A 17,145-nucleotide genomic window follows, 5' to 3' on the forward strand; every position below is an offset into this window, starting at 1 on the left:
TTTATGCTGAATTATCTAAGAAGGCTAGTGATAGAGACAGCACATTACATGTTTTCCCCTAAGTGAACGTCAATACGTTTACCAACTGGGGAAATCAACAGATCTAGCTCTGGATGACCTAAACAAGCTGCTTTCCAAGACAGTATAAAACAAATATCAAAACAGTCTAAGAAATAGGACAGACAACCATACTGGTTGACGACCTAATGCAACAGTTGTCTGCAGAAGGCTTCTATTCGCTGGGATATACAAACGATTTGTAGTACGAGGAAAATTTACCAGCACTCTGTCGGATAGAAGCTAAGAGGCTGCAAAAATCGTGGAAAACTAGTGCCAAAACGAGCTAATAGTTAATCCGAAGAAAACGATAATTCCATTCTTGTCCTCACAGGACTGAGAGTGCCAGTAGCACATGGATTAAGACTTCACTTTTCCAAGGAAGCAAAGTATTTGAGAGTCACATTCGAGCAAAGGCTTACTTGGAAAAAGCACATTCCCCACAGGGCAACAAGTTTACTAGGAAGGTGCAGAACGATGTGTGGAAAAATCTGGGTCCCAAACCCAAAAATGACACTTTTACTGTACTTAACATTGGTAAGTTCAATGATAACTTAATAGCAGTCGTTTGGGGAACAAAAATCATGCAGATGGAGACCCGACGCTAGTGAGTCTGTGCGAACACAACGCCCACCGCAGCGCTAGAAGTCCTACTAAATGTTGAATGTTGCATAGAGATTACTGCAAGGCTGAAATATATGAACCCAGAATGAAAACAAACATTTTTATTCCCACTGGTAAGTTAGTAACAGTGTTGCAAGCTGAGATCACCCACAATAGAACATTGTGCGAGAGAGATACAAATGAAAAAAAATCGTAAGAAGACAATTGCGATCTAAACCTATACCGACTGTCAAGCTACAATAAAAGCTATGCAATCCAGCACAAGAATATTCAGGTTCGATCCAGAACAAACTTGAACGTCATAAATGAGGCTGTCATGAGTGTCAGGCCACAAAGGCCACAAGGGTCACAATCGCGTCGGATCCGGTTTCAAAACCAGCCATTATACAATGGATGGAAAGGGAATACGTGCAATGGTACATCGGAAAAATTCACAGAAGGCCTTGTTAAGCCTCAAAAGAAAACCTCAAGAATAAAGCCTAATGGGAGTGGAAGAAAACACTGAATGCAGATTCTGTTAAGAAGATGAACAAACATATTATGTCAGTGTGCCAACAGGGGAGTCAGTAGTCAAAAGTAGAATCAAATGAAAAAGATAAATCCTAGTTGCCAATAAATCTAATGTTAAACAAAATTGAATTATCTCGGACTAAATAAAGATGGTGGTGTTTCCTAATAAAAATACATGCAGCGATATGACTTTATGTTATTACATAGTGAAATGAGGACCCAACCACCCAGTGAAAAGGGCATCTCAATATCATTCCTAACCTAACCGCGGAATTCTTTGTAGATGAAGAATGAAAAAGAGTACAAACGTTGAGGTCACCATTAAACAACAAATACCATGTATTACATTATATTCGCCCTACATTTTACCCACTAACCTGTACTTTGCACCATTTTCTGTCGAATCAGCGATATCCAGAGACACTTAACTCCTTTTTGTCTGAAGATTTAATGACTGCAGTCTAGTGACGTCCTGATAAAGAGCATGATGTTCACAGACAGTACCATCTGTATTACTTAACAGATCCAAATTAATATCTCCAAGAAAAATTTTCATATCTCTAGCTGGTTCATTAGCAAAAGTCCAAATCCTTTTAGAAAGTTTATAGAGTTGGAGTTTGGGGATCGGTAACATATGTGTAGGCTTAACTGTACATTTTTATCAAAGTTTACAATTAAATTAGATATATTTATTCAACCAATTTCTAGCTTCTTCTAGCTAGCTGGCTAGAAGTATAAATAAGTACGCCACCAAAAGAGTTAAAGTGACATGAAGAAGTCTGAAGAAAAAACCAAAAAGCTATACAGATTCTTCGTAACACCGCTAATATTTAGATGCAATATATTAAAATTGTTTAAATTCTAATTTAGGAATTAACTTGATCTCTATCGCAAAATTATGATCATCAAAATTTCAATTTACATAACTTTGTATAAATTATGGTGTTTATAAGTTCCTTAATTTCATGACCTTCATTTGCAAAATAAGTGTCTGGTGTCTCTACTGCATTCCTAATTGATAAATATTATGCTATTTGGACCAGGAAATCCCATCTCGAGTTAATTAAGAATACCTTTCCGTTTCCGTTTTCCATTATTGCACTTTAAACGTTTGAGACTTGAAAGTAACCAAAATAGGTTGACTAGGGAGTTTAGTTACTTTTAGTGTATCATGTTGATCTGAACTCAGTCCAATATTTATAAAAACTTTGGCATCTGGAAAACTGAAGATCCCTGTTGACTTAGCGCCATAATGATCATGTTGTTCGATCGCAGTTCAGCTTCCTTTTTTTCAGTGATGGATTTTTTCATATGGCATTTCTGGCATATTGCTTTTAAGCGTCTCATTTTCGTTTTTCAAAAGTCTGTTTCCTGCTACGATATTTTTTTTCGAGTTGATTTTATTTCTTCTATTCCCGTATCATTAAAAACAAAGGATTGTTTAAACTGGTCATTTTTTTGACATTTCCTTTGTCAAGTTCTCGATTTCCGGTCCAAACAAATTATTATTTATAGCTGCATCCAGTTCGGAATCTGGATTTGGACTTATTGTGGGCGGAAGAATATTAGACCAGCGAGGAAAACGTAGCATATTGATTGATAAAGGTCCGGAACAGTTATTCCGAAGTTACCAAATAGAAATCCTGGGGAGATCTTGTGACGAAAAATCGAAAAAGCTGGAAAAAAAAAATCACACTTACTGTTAGATTAAACCCTGGAAAAACTGTAGTAGTTCAATTCAAAAATCAATAAGTTAAGTATCAAAATAGACTAAAATGATATAACTAAAAATTCTAATACAAAATTTCTAAATAATATTTAATAATTAATTAAATAGACTGTATATCAAAAAAAAGAACTTAATAACTCGTATTTTGCTATCTTAAAATTGAAAACTTCCTTAAATACGTTTTCTGTTTTAAATGCATACTACTCATCAGTATAGTCAGTATTCTCTAACAATATCATAAGTTGGGGAAGAAATCTTTGTCCAACAAAACGGGATAATTCGACTAATGTACAACTTAAAACCAGTAGAATCGTGCAGAGATGTTTTTAGAACTGCAAAATGTTTAACTTTGACAAGTATTTATTTATTTAAACTATTAATTTATATACATAAAAATAAAGGCAACTTTCAAACAAGATCTAATATTGATTCTTGCTCGACAAGGAATAAAATTAACTTCCAGTTCAAAAAATTTAATAACTACCACTATAAAAAATCACCTTTTCATTCCGGGTAAACATACTACAATATTATATATATATATATATATATATATATATATATATATATATATATATATATATATATATATATATATATATATATATATATATATATATATATATATATATATATATATATATTTATATATATATATATATATATATATATATATATATATATATATATATATATATATATATATATATATATATATATATATATATATATATATATATATATATATATATATATATATATATATATATATATATATATATTCTCACGTATTGATTCACGAATGGAAAAATGTGATGACACTATATTCCGGGATATCACCCGTTCGCTCGTTGAACTCCGACTGGAATCCTGCAAATCCTGCATCCGACTGGAATCCTGCAGACGTTTCGCCAAAATCTCACTTGGCATCTTCAATGCTCGCGCTCCGTGTTCGAAGTGTTCGAAGTGTTTTCGGAGCGCGAGCATTGAAGATGCCAAGCGAGATTTTGATGAAACGTCTGCAGGATTCCAGTCGGATGCAGGATTTGCAGGATTCCAGTCGGATGCAGGATTTGCAGGATTCCAGTCGGATGCAGTCTGAGTTCAACGAGCGAACGGATGATATCCCGGAATATAGTGTCATCATATATATATATATATATATATATATATATATATATATATATATATATATATATATATATATATATATATATATATATATATATATATATATATATATATATATATATATATATATATATATATATATATATATATATATATATATATATATATATATATATATATATTCCAGCTGAAAATAGAGACGTAGAGCTAAATAAATTCAACAAATATTTAAAATCCTTACTGACAACAATCTGAATATGCAAATCTTATAAAGTAAATAAAAAAATAAGTGAATAAATAAATAAAGTTTGTCTTCCATGACACAATTTGGATCTTTATTTGTTCGTCTTTTTCATGTAAAATTTTGTATTTGTTTCATATAACATTTTTTACGGGTTTAAATTTTAAAAATATTTAGATATATTGCGATTTTTCCCAGAATTTCTTATATTATATTGGTATTAGTAAATAAATGTCTATACCACTCTACTCTAGTTTCTTATTTAGAATGATATTTCAAGTCGAAATAAAATGTTATTTATTTGCTGATTTTACTACATTTTGACAACCTTGTCCGCTTTCAATTATTTAATATTAATTATTATTTTTTCATTAAAAATTCGGTTTAATCATTAACTAGGTTATCAATCAATTGTAGAAGACGATCCTGTTTCATATACTATTGACGTATTTAAGAGTAACATGTTGAAAACTATTTGTAAAATAAATAAAAGACAACCCTTGTTCAAAATAATTAATTTTTAATCATCGAAATGTCCTATTGCGATTGTGTTTGTTATAATAAAAATGTCTTAGCAACTTACTGATTATCTCAGTATAGACTTTACTAGTCCTACACTTATTGATTGGTTTTTGTTAATGGCCTAATATTTACAAGTAATAAAGGTAAATGCACAAAAGTTTATTTCGATCTTAAATATCATTTGGCATACTGAATAATAAATTAGAGATTGATTTGGTAAAATAGGAATAACTGAACATTAATAATCACAGGTAAAGTGACAATGCTTACACCGTAAAAAAAGGGTTTACAAATGTTTAATAAATTATTGTTAAAAATTAGGGTAAAGCCACGAATAGTTTTTAAATGAACAACAAACAAATATTATGTATGCAAATAGTTTATTTTAAACAATTTTAATATATATGCACTGAACCGCTAAAATATGGAATAATTAATTATCTGTAGCAGTTTTTAGTAGTAGCTAATACTCGTAGTACTTCAGTATTTCAATACATTTGCGGATATCTTTGAAACTTATTTATTTATTTACTTGCTCTTCGGGACATAAACAGGTTAAACTCACAACAGTGCCCTTTGAAGAAAATAATAGTACACAAAGCGTCGTTAATAAGTATATAAAAAAAAATGTGAAAGAGAAAAAGAAAATAAATAAATGCCATGAAAATAGGGCGGCATAGAAAACGTACCAAATCCGCCAATCTTATCATAGAGAAGGCAAAAAAAAAACAAAAGAAAATAAATTAAAAAGAGAAGGTTCTAGAGAGTAACCATTCATTCCAATTTTTGTATGCATTAAATTTAGGACTCCAGATGACACGTTTCAATTCCTCTCATTTGAACTATGGCGGGGTAATGGATTTACGAAGTATTTATTTAAAAATTTAAGGGAGTCTAAAAAAATATTGTTCCACCCATTTTTGCTTGCCAAGAAGACGGAAAGCGGACTGGTCCATCATCTAATCGAATAGCAGTTGTAGAAATGGCAAGGGTATCATGAAAGACATTTTAAGCGAAGCCAGCACTTCAATTACATCTACTGTACGCATCGATCATCTGTCTCGAACTTAAACCCAAGTACAAGTTTTGAGATCAGTAATTTAAGCCATATTGAATTCCGAACTGAAGTTTTACTAAACGAAACCAGAGAAACCATACCTATGTCCAGGAAGTGTATCTCTTACATTTTACTATGCAGATGTTATTCTACACGCAGAATCTCCGTAACTCTGTCTTTCAGCTCTGAAACAAAACAAAAAATAGTAAAAATCATTTGTATTTATTTTGGTGTCATAACCTGAATGTTTTCACAGTGTGATTATTAAACATTTAAATGAACTTATGCTAGCTCAAATTGAAAAACGCCTGTACTTATCGTAATTATAAATATTTTCGCTTTAACTCCAGCGCCCATTCTTGTTTTGCTTTAGAGCTGAGAAAGAGAGTTACGGAGATTCTGAATATAGGCATTGCTTCAGTATCGCTTAAATTACTAGTCTCTGAAGCTTGTAATTTAGCAACTTAATTAGAGACAAAGCAATGGTTGTAGTTACAGGTTTAATATGAGAAGAAGCTGTACACTTGGTTATTTCTTGAATATTGCACGGAATTGATTTGCTTCATCTCTTTTTCCCCAGATTTATTTGTACTCCTACAAAACATTTTTGCATAAAGTAGAGTTTGAAGTACTTTTCATCCAACTGTACTTTAAATTTTAAAATAAATAAGAAATAAAATAGTTATTTTAAAATGGTAAATAAGTAAACGTGGCGTTTTGCGTCTAATGACTCTTAGTCATATTTTTCGTTGCTTTTCTTGAATAGGTGATTTGAAAAATGTTGCAGAAGCAGAAATGATTTTAGTTTTACACGTTGACACGATGCATTAATGATAAATCATTTTCAACTGAAGAATAACTGAAAACTCACAAAAAAATATTAATCTGATAACTGTCACCAGGCAAACGTACCACGCGACGTCAACAACAGCTAAAATGTCCCCATTACGTTTTTTAGGGGGAAATTGTCCGGTTCAAATTTTATTTATTTATTACGACGTTAATATTTCACTTTTAAGTGTTGTTAAATATTTTCATTTAATAAAAAAATATCTGCATATAGGCATATCTCATGTAGTAGAAAAGGGAAGTGTCCCAAAATGAACCCCTAAGGAACCCCACACTCAATCTCATGGGCTCTTGATGCGTATGTCACACTATTGCTGTCCTCATTCCGTCGCATCACAACTTAGCAATCAGTAGTTCGTGATCTACAGTGTCGAAGAGCTTTGACTGATCAAAAAGTACGCCACTTTTTCGTTAGGATCCAAGTGTTCAATTATGTACGTTATAACATTAAAGATGGCCATTTCTGTTGTACAAAGAGCCAATGAAACAAACAAATAAAAAACATTGGAATACGCTGTAACGGTATTACTTTTAACTATGGTTAATATTAGAATATTTCATAGAAAAATATTTTTTCAGCATTTTCCGTTGTTTTTTGTTAAATTTCTATCACCCATGTTGGGGACACCCGGTACGCAACGAAAACGGACACGGAGACCCAATTTCTAAACCAATTTTCGGATAACGACCGCCATATCGGTCGCGTGACACGTAAAAATTTTCTCTGGCCAATTTAACATGGCTTTTATCTCGTCGCGCCGCATCGACAATAGCTTCGGCGTCGCTTTTCTATAAAACCGTCGCTTTCCATACGATACGGCCCCCGTACCGACCGGATTTTGTACCACGTGACGTTTTCGTTCGTTGCAGATGAGTACACACGCATCACGACCCCCCGACAGGACGTCCTATTCAAAAAAGGTTACCTGAACAAACCGAAGGCGTACCAGACGCAAACGTCGACGGGAAACTCGACAGTTTCCACGGGAAATTCCACTGAAAACGGCACGCCCGATCACCAGTCGGCAGGTCAGTAGTTTCCCTGCGGAGGCCTTTAAAGGACGCCCCTGCAAATTAAAAGCATCAACCCACTTAGCTCGCGAGAATTAAATAGGTTCAGTTTACTTTAATTGAAACAATGTTCATCGAAAAAAAAAACAATGCTTCATTTTATTTATTTATTTTAGTATATGATTTATTTCATTATTTTAATACAGTAGTTATCGGTTATAACGACATCGTTGGGATCTAGAAAGTTAAATCGTTACGACTGCTGCAAGTGGTCATTAATGTAAATTCTTTAATTCAAACACCATTGAAAAAATTCCGCAATATTGCGTTGTTGGAAGGTTTTGTTTTTACGAAGGGTATTGTAAAGTTACAGATAATTTTGTTTTAAACTTTACCACCCTGTATTTCAAAAGCTAACACGTTTAGAACATATGTTCATATGAAGTTTTCTTTTTAAAATTGACCCGAAAATCGCCCCGCCCCCAAATTTATATGGAGATAATCGGGATTTTCAATTTTCATCCCCAAATGTTAAACATTCATTCATCTCAATTTTTTCTCAAAATAATTTATTTTATCGATATTAAAAGATCGAAGTATTTCGGGTACGAGATGCAAAAAAAATCTCAAAACTTAAAAATTAGTTTAATACGGGAAATAGTGTGGAACCGACTTAAAATTATTTTATGAAGAAAAATTTCCGTAAATTTTGGTCCGGAAATACGTGATTTTCGAGATACAGCTTTTCTTTTAAATTAATTCAAATATCTTCTCACGGATTTGTTTGAAATTTGGCAACGCTGTTTATATATTTTTATATATATACATACACATTTTGTTTAGTGATATCACTGACATGTCCAAAAAATTCAATAATTATTTTTTAAATGCAGTTGAAACCGAATGTTGGACGATTTATTTTATGAATCCAACTAGCAAGAACAAGGTAATAAATACTAAACGTCTAAAAGAACTAAGAACTCTGCTGAATACGATGGAATTTTTTCTAAATTCTTAGAACTAATGCTAACGTTCAATAAATCCTTCAATTTTTCCTGCTGTAAGTAAGCGTCTCGAAAAACTTATGGTAGGCTAACATCTTCTATAACTTTACGTAAAATTTTAAGTGAATATCGGCACGGCTTTCTTACCAAAACTTCAACTGCAATGTTTGAGGTAGTTTCTAGATTGATAGATTGTTTAGATAAGAAATTTTTTACCGTTAGATTGACGTGTTACTTTCTTAACGCTTTTGATAGCATCTCCTTCTAGGTACTTTTAGAAAAATTATGTCACGTTGGAATTAGAGGACTGGCTTGCAACTGGCTTCAGTGCTATACCACTAATCGTATTCAGCGTGTCGTTTTGGCTGACGATACACCTAAATTGTTATTATCGTTGTTTCTACTGATAAGGGGCTGGTTTTTGGTCCTATCTAAATAAAAATTAAAAGGGGACCTTTCGGGAAGGGGTGGGGGTTCGCTAGGCGACTAAAACTACTACTTTTTTATCTTTTGAATTTTACTCATGTCTTGATTCGTTTTATCCCACGTCCATTTTTCAGTAAAAATAACTTAATATTTATCATGCGAAATCTCAGGTGCAGAAACCCAATCTTCTCCTAATGGACTAGCGAACTCTGTCAAAAAATACCCAAAGTCGTTTCTAATTGCGTTGAGTGAGTTGAGTTGAGTGATACCCAGCAATAATTCGATTTCTTACGTAATCAAGTAAATTTCTGATTCAGCTATTTATTTTATTAAATTAAATAGCAGAGGTCCCAACATGGATCCCCGTAGTACCCCACATTGAACCTCACCCCATTCTGACTTATGATAATTTAAGTTTATAGTTTTTTTCTAAAAGTACCGAGAATGAGACGCTATCTAAAGTCACACTTAAATCAAAATCAAATTTTTTTATCTATAGTTTAGATAAGAAATTTTGAACCATCTTAAACGTTACAGTTGATTTATTGGGAAGGAAGCCGTGCTGTCCGTGACTTGAAATTTTACTTGAGGTTGAGGAAGATTACTATACGAGGTGTGTTCAGAAAGTAAGGTGACTTTTAAGTTTTATGAAAGAGTATTTATTTATTTATTTATCAAAATTAATGTCGTCCCCTTCAAACTAATCTCTCCAGATATAATACACTTGTGGCAACGTTTTTTGCAATCCTCGAAGCACTTCTGGTAAGCACTTTGTGGTATAGCCTTGAGTTCTTTCAGCGATTTTTTCTTGGAGTTTTGGGCACAGGAAAGACTTGCAGGAAGCCACAAGTAACGATGAGTGAGCAGGTAAATTATCGTGATGCAACATCCAGGAATTGTTTTCCCACCATTTCGGAGGTTTTCTTCTTATTGCTTCTCACAAACGGCGCATAACTTCAAGGTAATACTATTTATTAACTGCACGTCCTTGCGGTAAGAACTCTCGATGTGCTTCGCCACGATAATAAAGACAAAAAACAGTAAGCAAAACCTTGACATTTGATCGAACTTGCTTTTTTAAGTTTTGGCGATTCTGGGTTCTTCCATTGGGACGACTGGACTTTGATTTCGATGTCATAACCATATATCCATAATTCGTGACCAGTTATGACCTCAACCTCGCTTCTGAGCGATTCCCCTTTGACGGGCCTTTTGTTCAAAATTAAGCAGTATCCGAACAAAATTTGCTGCTACACGTTTGATGCTCAAAACTTTTGAAAAAATTGCATGGCACGAGATGCCGACGTCTTCAGCCACTTCTCTAATAGTGAGTCGACGATTTTTCAACACCATTTGCTTCACTACTTCAACGCTTTCTTCGATTATTGACGCGCTGGGGCGTCCAGAGCGAGGACCATCTTGAAAAAGTTTCTAACACTTATACAAATTTTTAATAACATTTCAAGTGTTTTGCAGCACTGTATTCAATTTGTATGAACATTCTTTTTTCCAATTCCAAAAAAATATATCGACGGCAATTACAAAACTCACCTTACTTTTTGAACACATCTCGTATACAAGTTTTTCGAGAAGCTTACTTACAATGGATAGTAACGAACCAAGTCTATAGTTTTTAAGATCTTTCTGTGTTGCTTCAGGAAAAATTCCTGACTCGAATGATTTATTGAACAAAGTAGTAAGTTCGTCACCTACAGCTTCTCTTATTTGTTTTAGGAATTTATAAGAAATTCCATCGTATCCCGCAAAGTTCTTGGCTGTTGGAGCTTTAGCTGTAGTCATTTTCTTGCACTTGCTTGTTGAATTCATAAAAAAATATCTTACATTCTGTTTCAACTACATTTAAAAAATAATTATCGAATTTACTGGACAAGTCAGTGACATCACCAAATGGAATTTCTCTTTAGGGAGGCTTACCAGACAACCTTTTTCAAAATTGGGCATTACCAAATTTCAAACAAATCCGTAAGGAGGTATTGAAAAGATATCTAGTTTTTTCATAAAATCATTTGAGAAATTACCCCCTTAAATATTGCCGCGTCTTTTTTAAACACCCCTTATACTCCAAAGATACTATTCATGTGAGAAAAATATATGAACTTGTCCCATTATACAAGCGGGAAGCTAAGAAAAAATCGAAACTTGTTTCAGATTTGGACTATGAATCTCAGTTTGTGTTTCCCAACGGATTCGTCGATCAAAATGGAATTTACTACGTGAACAGTGAGTATCGTTACACCTAGTTGCGAACATCCCGTTAGTTGTAGACTAACCTATTAATAAACAGTGTAAGTCGGTGTCTTTTGTGTTCTCGGATGGTGGTTAGTGTGGCTTAGCATCTTGTGCATTAGAGGTATTAATGCATAGAAGAATTATTACAAATAATAGACCGATGCCACTGTATGATGAAATAAAAAAATTTCAAAAATGAAGGTCTGCGGATTTTGGTAAAAAAAGGTTATCGAAATGATATCACACAGTTTAATGGATGGATCTCAAGGGGACCCCTTATTTTGGTTGCAGCCCGTGATTTTAACTTTAACTTTGTTAGGTCTTCGGACTGTCTCTCTGAGTTTTTGTATATTTAATATATATAATACTAATTATGACACAGGTGTAGTGGATGTATGTCGGACCATTATGGCAAGTTTATTTCAATAGATATTAATAAAACTGAGCGATCACCTTCTAATAACTTAATATTTATCAGGCAAAAAATTTACAAAAACTGTCGAAAACTTGGATGCCGGAACCAAATCTTCTCGTGAACTGGCGAACTCTGTTAAAAAATACCGGAGTCGTTTTAAATTACAAATTCCTGATTTAGCTATTTATTTTATTTTCTGGCCTTGGTCTCATCAGCAAACAGGACTAATTTAGAACATCCCCGTTGTATCCCACATTGAACCTGTATGTCGGACAATTATGGCCAGTTTATTTTAATAGATATTAATAAAACATTATAAAATACTTACAAAATAATAAAATAAAATACAACTAATTATATTGTACTTGAAACAAAAAATCGTTACAAAATATATGCCGGGGCACCTTCGATATGTTAAAGAGTGTTGGTTCCTAATATGTAAGACTCAGGTACTTAATCATTTTTCCCTTAAAAAAATTGAGTGCGGTATTGTGGTTTAGAGATAAAGAATAAAAGAATAAAAGAACAAAATTAACTGCCGTGAAAACAATAGAGCAAACAAAAGAGCCTCAAGACTACGACAAATAAACTCATCAGCAGTTGCTGAACACAATCGATTATTCCATGTAATCGATTCTTCTACCAACGAAAAATCCAAAAAACTATAGAAATCTATAAGCACAAACAATCTCAACCGCGACTCTGGTCACCAATATGGGAACCAGTCATCCTTTAGCTTCTCCCCTCTCAAACAGGTATAGAGTAGAATGCGAGGCAGTTTCAGTTAAACTCTGAAGAAGCCAACAGAATGATTGGCGAAACGTCAGCAAGTTCGATTTATCAGCAACCGACGCAGACGGAATCCAAAACATTGGAGCTGTAGCATGTGGAAGTTTCTTTGAAACATTAACTTGAAATCATTAGCTCTATTGATTACGTCAGAATTGGCGGTTATATTTTCTGATTGCTAAAGAATTACTTAAAGCAACTGATTTATAGACACAAATTGTAAGTGTTTCCGTATGTTTTTAATGCACTGCAGTTTTCAGTCAAAGCATTTTGTTAGTACACAGTGACTTGCCTAGTTTTTTAGTGTTTCAATACACGTCATAAGTCGGCCGTCATAACTCAGCATTTATCGACTGGAAATATTCTTAACGGACGTTTAAAGCTCTAGAATATATCCCTGAAGTATTTAGAAAACGTATTTGTGAATACCCAGACAATTTAATTGTGTGCCATGTGCAGTGTAAATATTTAGGTTAGGTTAGGTCAAATTTCGCCTAAGTCGGCGATTTTTTAAGGAAAATTGCGCACGAGTCGCCTATGTCGTTAGAGAAAAGTCGAATTTTATCTAAAACGCGTTATTACTTTCTCCAACGTGGTTTAAGAGATGAACTTCGCTACTTGTAATCGTAAGAGAAAAATAAAGGTTACGTAATTGTGTTTGTTCTGATTTAGGAATTGAAAACAAGAAGCGCGGTTTATCAATTAGGAGACATTTCTTCTTCTACACAATTCACATGCAAAGAGGAGTTTACACTTTGCAAGGCCAGAAAAAAAAACGAAAAGTCTTGAAACAATATACTTAAGTATTTAAAAAATAAAAACATAGCAATTTTGGACTCGTTTTTGATTGACTACCTATTTAAATAAGTTTTTCGCTAAAATGTGTAAAAAACGCTTTATAATAAATTCACACACAGTGTGTTTAAGATAATTTGGTTGGCGAAATGCTCATTCTTGATGAAAAAATAATCCTGGAGTACACTGAACTTCTTCGTTCTGGGTTCAATATGTGAGTTGGGATTTTTGGATCACTTTTAATAGGCCATTTTTCTTATAATGATTCCCTTAACTCTAAGCGTTGCCGAGCTCCTGAAGCTGAAGCTGAAGGGAGAAACTTTGGACAACTTACTGCTTGCAAAAGTTAGAAACCCCCTCGTTCGCCGGACCTCACTCCACTCGATTTTTTATATGGGGATATAACCTGTGCTTGGAAAATAATAGTGATTTGTTTGAACATTGTTTATTTTTTTTATGGTAAGTTTTTTTTGAATAATTTGTTTAATCAATCTAGTTAACTATAATTTCATCTTTTGAAAATTTAATTCAAACCTTTTTTGTGATTTAAACAGTGTAGAATCATATTGTGTCGTACATCGTTATATTCGTGACAATGAATGATATTTAAGACATGGCACAATTTTTCTACGGACCCCATGAAAAAATAAAGTTGATGGTGATAGCTGGTTGTCTTGTAGAGCGTGAAAATGTCAATGAAAAATTAACCTTTATTTTTCTATATCTCTATAAATAACACCAGTAAAAAATAAAACCGAAACTGCCAAATTTCGCAAAAATAACCAAAATTAGATTTACAAAGAATTTTGTAAGCAGATGAGGGTTTAATGTGATATCATCGAGACAGTGTACAGAATATTCGTAACTGTAGTGTTTTAATAGAGAAAATCTATTTCTGAACTAGAACATTTAATGGTTAAAATCACATGGCGATATCTTCGCTGCCAACCAAGATATAGGATGTTTTTCAATTTTCGGCCCTTATGATATTTGCCCCTAGCTTTTTTATTTATGAACATTCTGGATTCGGATAAAAACATTATTAGGGTATTTTTTTAAGTCCAAGGCAGTGGAGTACACAGTTTTCTTCCACAGTTCCCCGTTTTTCATAAATGAGTACAGCATTCTTATTTTATATGGCAATCACAGTTGCCTATGGTGTTAAAAAATGCCCGTATCGAGCCCTTTTTGTCCAAACAGATTTGTTATTATCTGTGATCAAAAAGGCGGAAATATAGGGAATTTCTTAATATGTGTTAGTAGGCCGTGCAAAAAGACGTCACAAAGAAACCTTTAAAAGAATTTAATAAACACTGAACCTTTAAAAAAAAACAAGACTAATATAAAATTACTTAAGTGAAAAACATGAAACCTAAGAACCATTTAATATTTCACTATTAATTTTGGATATTATTATTAAACAAATCTCAATAAATATTAGAACAAAAAATAATAAAATTTAACCTTTTATGTTAACTACAAATTGAAGTATTTTAATGTAAATGTTCACATTAGGCGTCGCTTTCGTTAATACACTGAGTATTTTCGTACTGAATGGCAAGTATTCACTAACCCCATAGGATTAATGGAAACAACCGCCTCTCGAGTGGATTCCCCTAATAAAAAATAAGAAAGTTGTATTTATTTATGTGAAAACGGAGAAGTGTAGAAAAAATATGAATACGCCACGTTTATTTCTTTATCCGAATCCAATTTTCATAAATAAAAAAGTTATGGGCAATTTTGAAAAGCGTCGAAAATTGAAAAACGCCCTATCTCGGTTGGTATTGAATTTGAAAAATGTTTTTTTTCTGTTAAAACACCATGTGCAGAACAATCTTACCAGATTTAGTCGGTGATCTTCTAGCTTTCTGCCTTTGCGCTTGATGCTTTGTCCATAAAGGCTTGTTAATTTTTGAAAGACATTTCCACAGGCTACTATTTACAAATCTTCTGGATTTTTAGAAACTTTTAATTACATCAATTACATGGGCGGACATTTGTGGGTTTATATTTAACGCGTCTAAATTTTTCTTTAATACGGTCCATATCACTTCTATAGGATTCGAATCGCAATTATGGGGTTTATGGGGTGATAATTTTAAACCATTACATTTCAGTAATCTAGTTACTTGGCTATTATAAATAAACAAACTTGTATTCATTTAATCAGAGTACATTAGTGTGTATTTAACCATTTTTGCGAAAGTTGGTTATTGAAAAATAATAAAATTATAGTATGGATCCAATGCTAGTGGTAAGTACAAGCATATAATTATTATTATCTACGCAATTATTATCATCTATGAATTGTTTTAATGTCACAATGGCGTCACTTCTTAAAATACATAAATGTTTCGTTTTCTTTGGACAAAACTACATTTCCCCGCGTTTCCCCATCTTCAAATTAGCATAGAACTCTTATTTAATATGTCCTTAAAAAGACATATTTTCTTATTTATGCGATAATTTGCGATCTTAATGGGTATCTATTTTTTAAGAAGTGCTGTCAGTGCTGGTATATATTTTTAATTTTGGTAAAATTTACTATTGTAGCCTTTTTGAACATGCAAAATTCAAAAATGCTAATGGCAATGTTGCCAGATTCACAGCTTTTTGAGAAAAAATATTTATATCCTAGACTATTAAGCGTTTTTTGACTAATGGATGACATATAGCATACATGACAGTCTAAAACTTGTGTTTGCCCTGTGTCATTTTAAAAATTTATGACACAGAAAGTTATTAGGTATCTAATCAGATTTTTTTCATAATAGACTAGGAATTATGAGATATGTTTTTGTACTAGATTTTCATAGACGCAACTGTACAAATTTCAATAGTCCATGAAAAGGCTTGTCATAAAAAGTTCTGCTTGTTTATTGCCATAAATAATAAGATTATACGTGCGAAATTCTTAATACTCAAAGTACTCAAATATCAATATCTCATCTTCGTTTTTACCCCTTTTTTCTAAAATATTTATGATTATCTTTTGGTAATATTGTTTTTGTCATTACATATACATTATCATAATTCAAGGTTAAACTGTTTTATGTTTTTCTTCAATAATACACATTGGTGGTATTGCTAAAATAAGTTTTAATAACAGTCACTGAAAAATAAATGATTATTAATCAGTATTTAATTTAGGTACGACTTTTCGACCACACTGTATATTTTTACGTGTAAAGTACTGTATTATCATTAAAATTTATACTTTTCTTAAATAAATTCATTATTCATCATTTTTAGATATTTTTTTAAGATAAATAATATTGGCCAGCATTTTGATCAAATTCGCCTGTGTGCGCCGTTCGATTTCTATAATGTCCTGGTGAAACCTCCCTCCCCGTTCTTCGCTAGCTGCTGCTAACAGCAGAGTCAAGATTGGAATAAACAAGCTGTTACTTATTTTTTCTGTCGAATCCTTGAATATTACTCGAACAAAAAGAACAATCATCACTGTGGTTTCTAGGCTCTCGCCATACCATAGGAACATCAAAACTTTTTTTCCGGTTTCTTAATGCTTCAACGCAAACGGAACAAACGGTATGAGGAGCATAGGACTTGTCTTGGTTGCCGATTTTTACACCAAAATAAGCGTGGTATACATTTTTCCCAAAAGAAGTTATAGTTTGCCTTTGCTTTACCACGACATAACTACCACAGATATAATAAAAGTTATTTTGATGGTTCACTCTTCTTCTTGCCATATTTTATACTTTCTAGAAC

At 32.8% G+C, this 17,145-nt stretch overlaps 1 protein-coding gene across 3 annotated transcripts in view; it reads left to right on the forward strand.

Annotated features, from left to right (window-relative positions):
- LOC132705798 (muscle M-line assembly protein unc-89-like) overlaps positions 1-17,145 on the forward strand; it is a 104,704-nt gene that overhangs the window by 57,942 nt on the left and 29,617 nt on the right. For all 3 annotated transcript variants that reach the window (XM_060676684.1, XM_060676685.1, XM_060676686.1), the window contains exons 3-4: positions 7,591-7,749; positions 11,331-11,402. In XM_060676684.1, coding sequence (XP_060532667.1) covers positions 7,591-7,749; positions 11,331-11,402 — 231 coding nt within the window. The remainder of the gene's footprint in view (positions 1-7,590; positions 7,750-11,330; positions 11,403-17,145) is intronic.

Source organism: Cylas formicarius, unplaced genomic scaffold, assembly GCF_029955315.1.
Source record: "Cylas formicarius isolate icCylForm1 unplaced genomic scaffold, icCylForm1.1 PGA_scaffold_8__14_contigs__length_24414737, whole genome shotgun sequence".
NCBI classification, from domain to species: domain Eukaryota; kingdom Metazoa; phylum Arthropoda; class Insecta; order Coleoptera; family Brentidae; genus Cylas; species Cylas formicarius.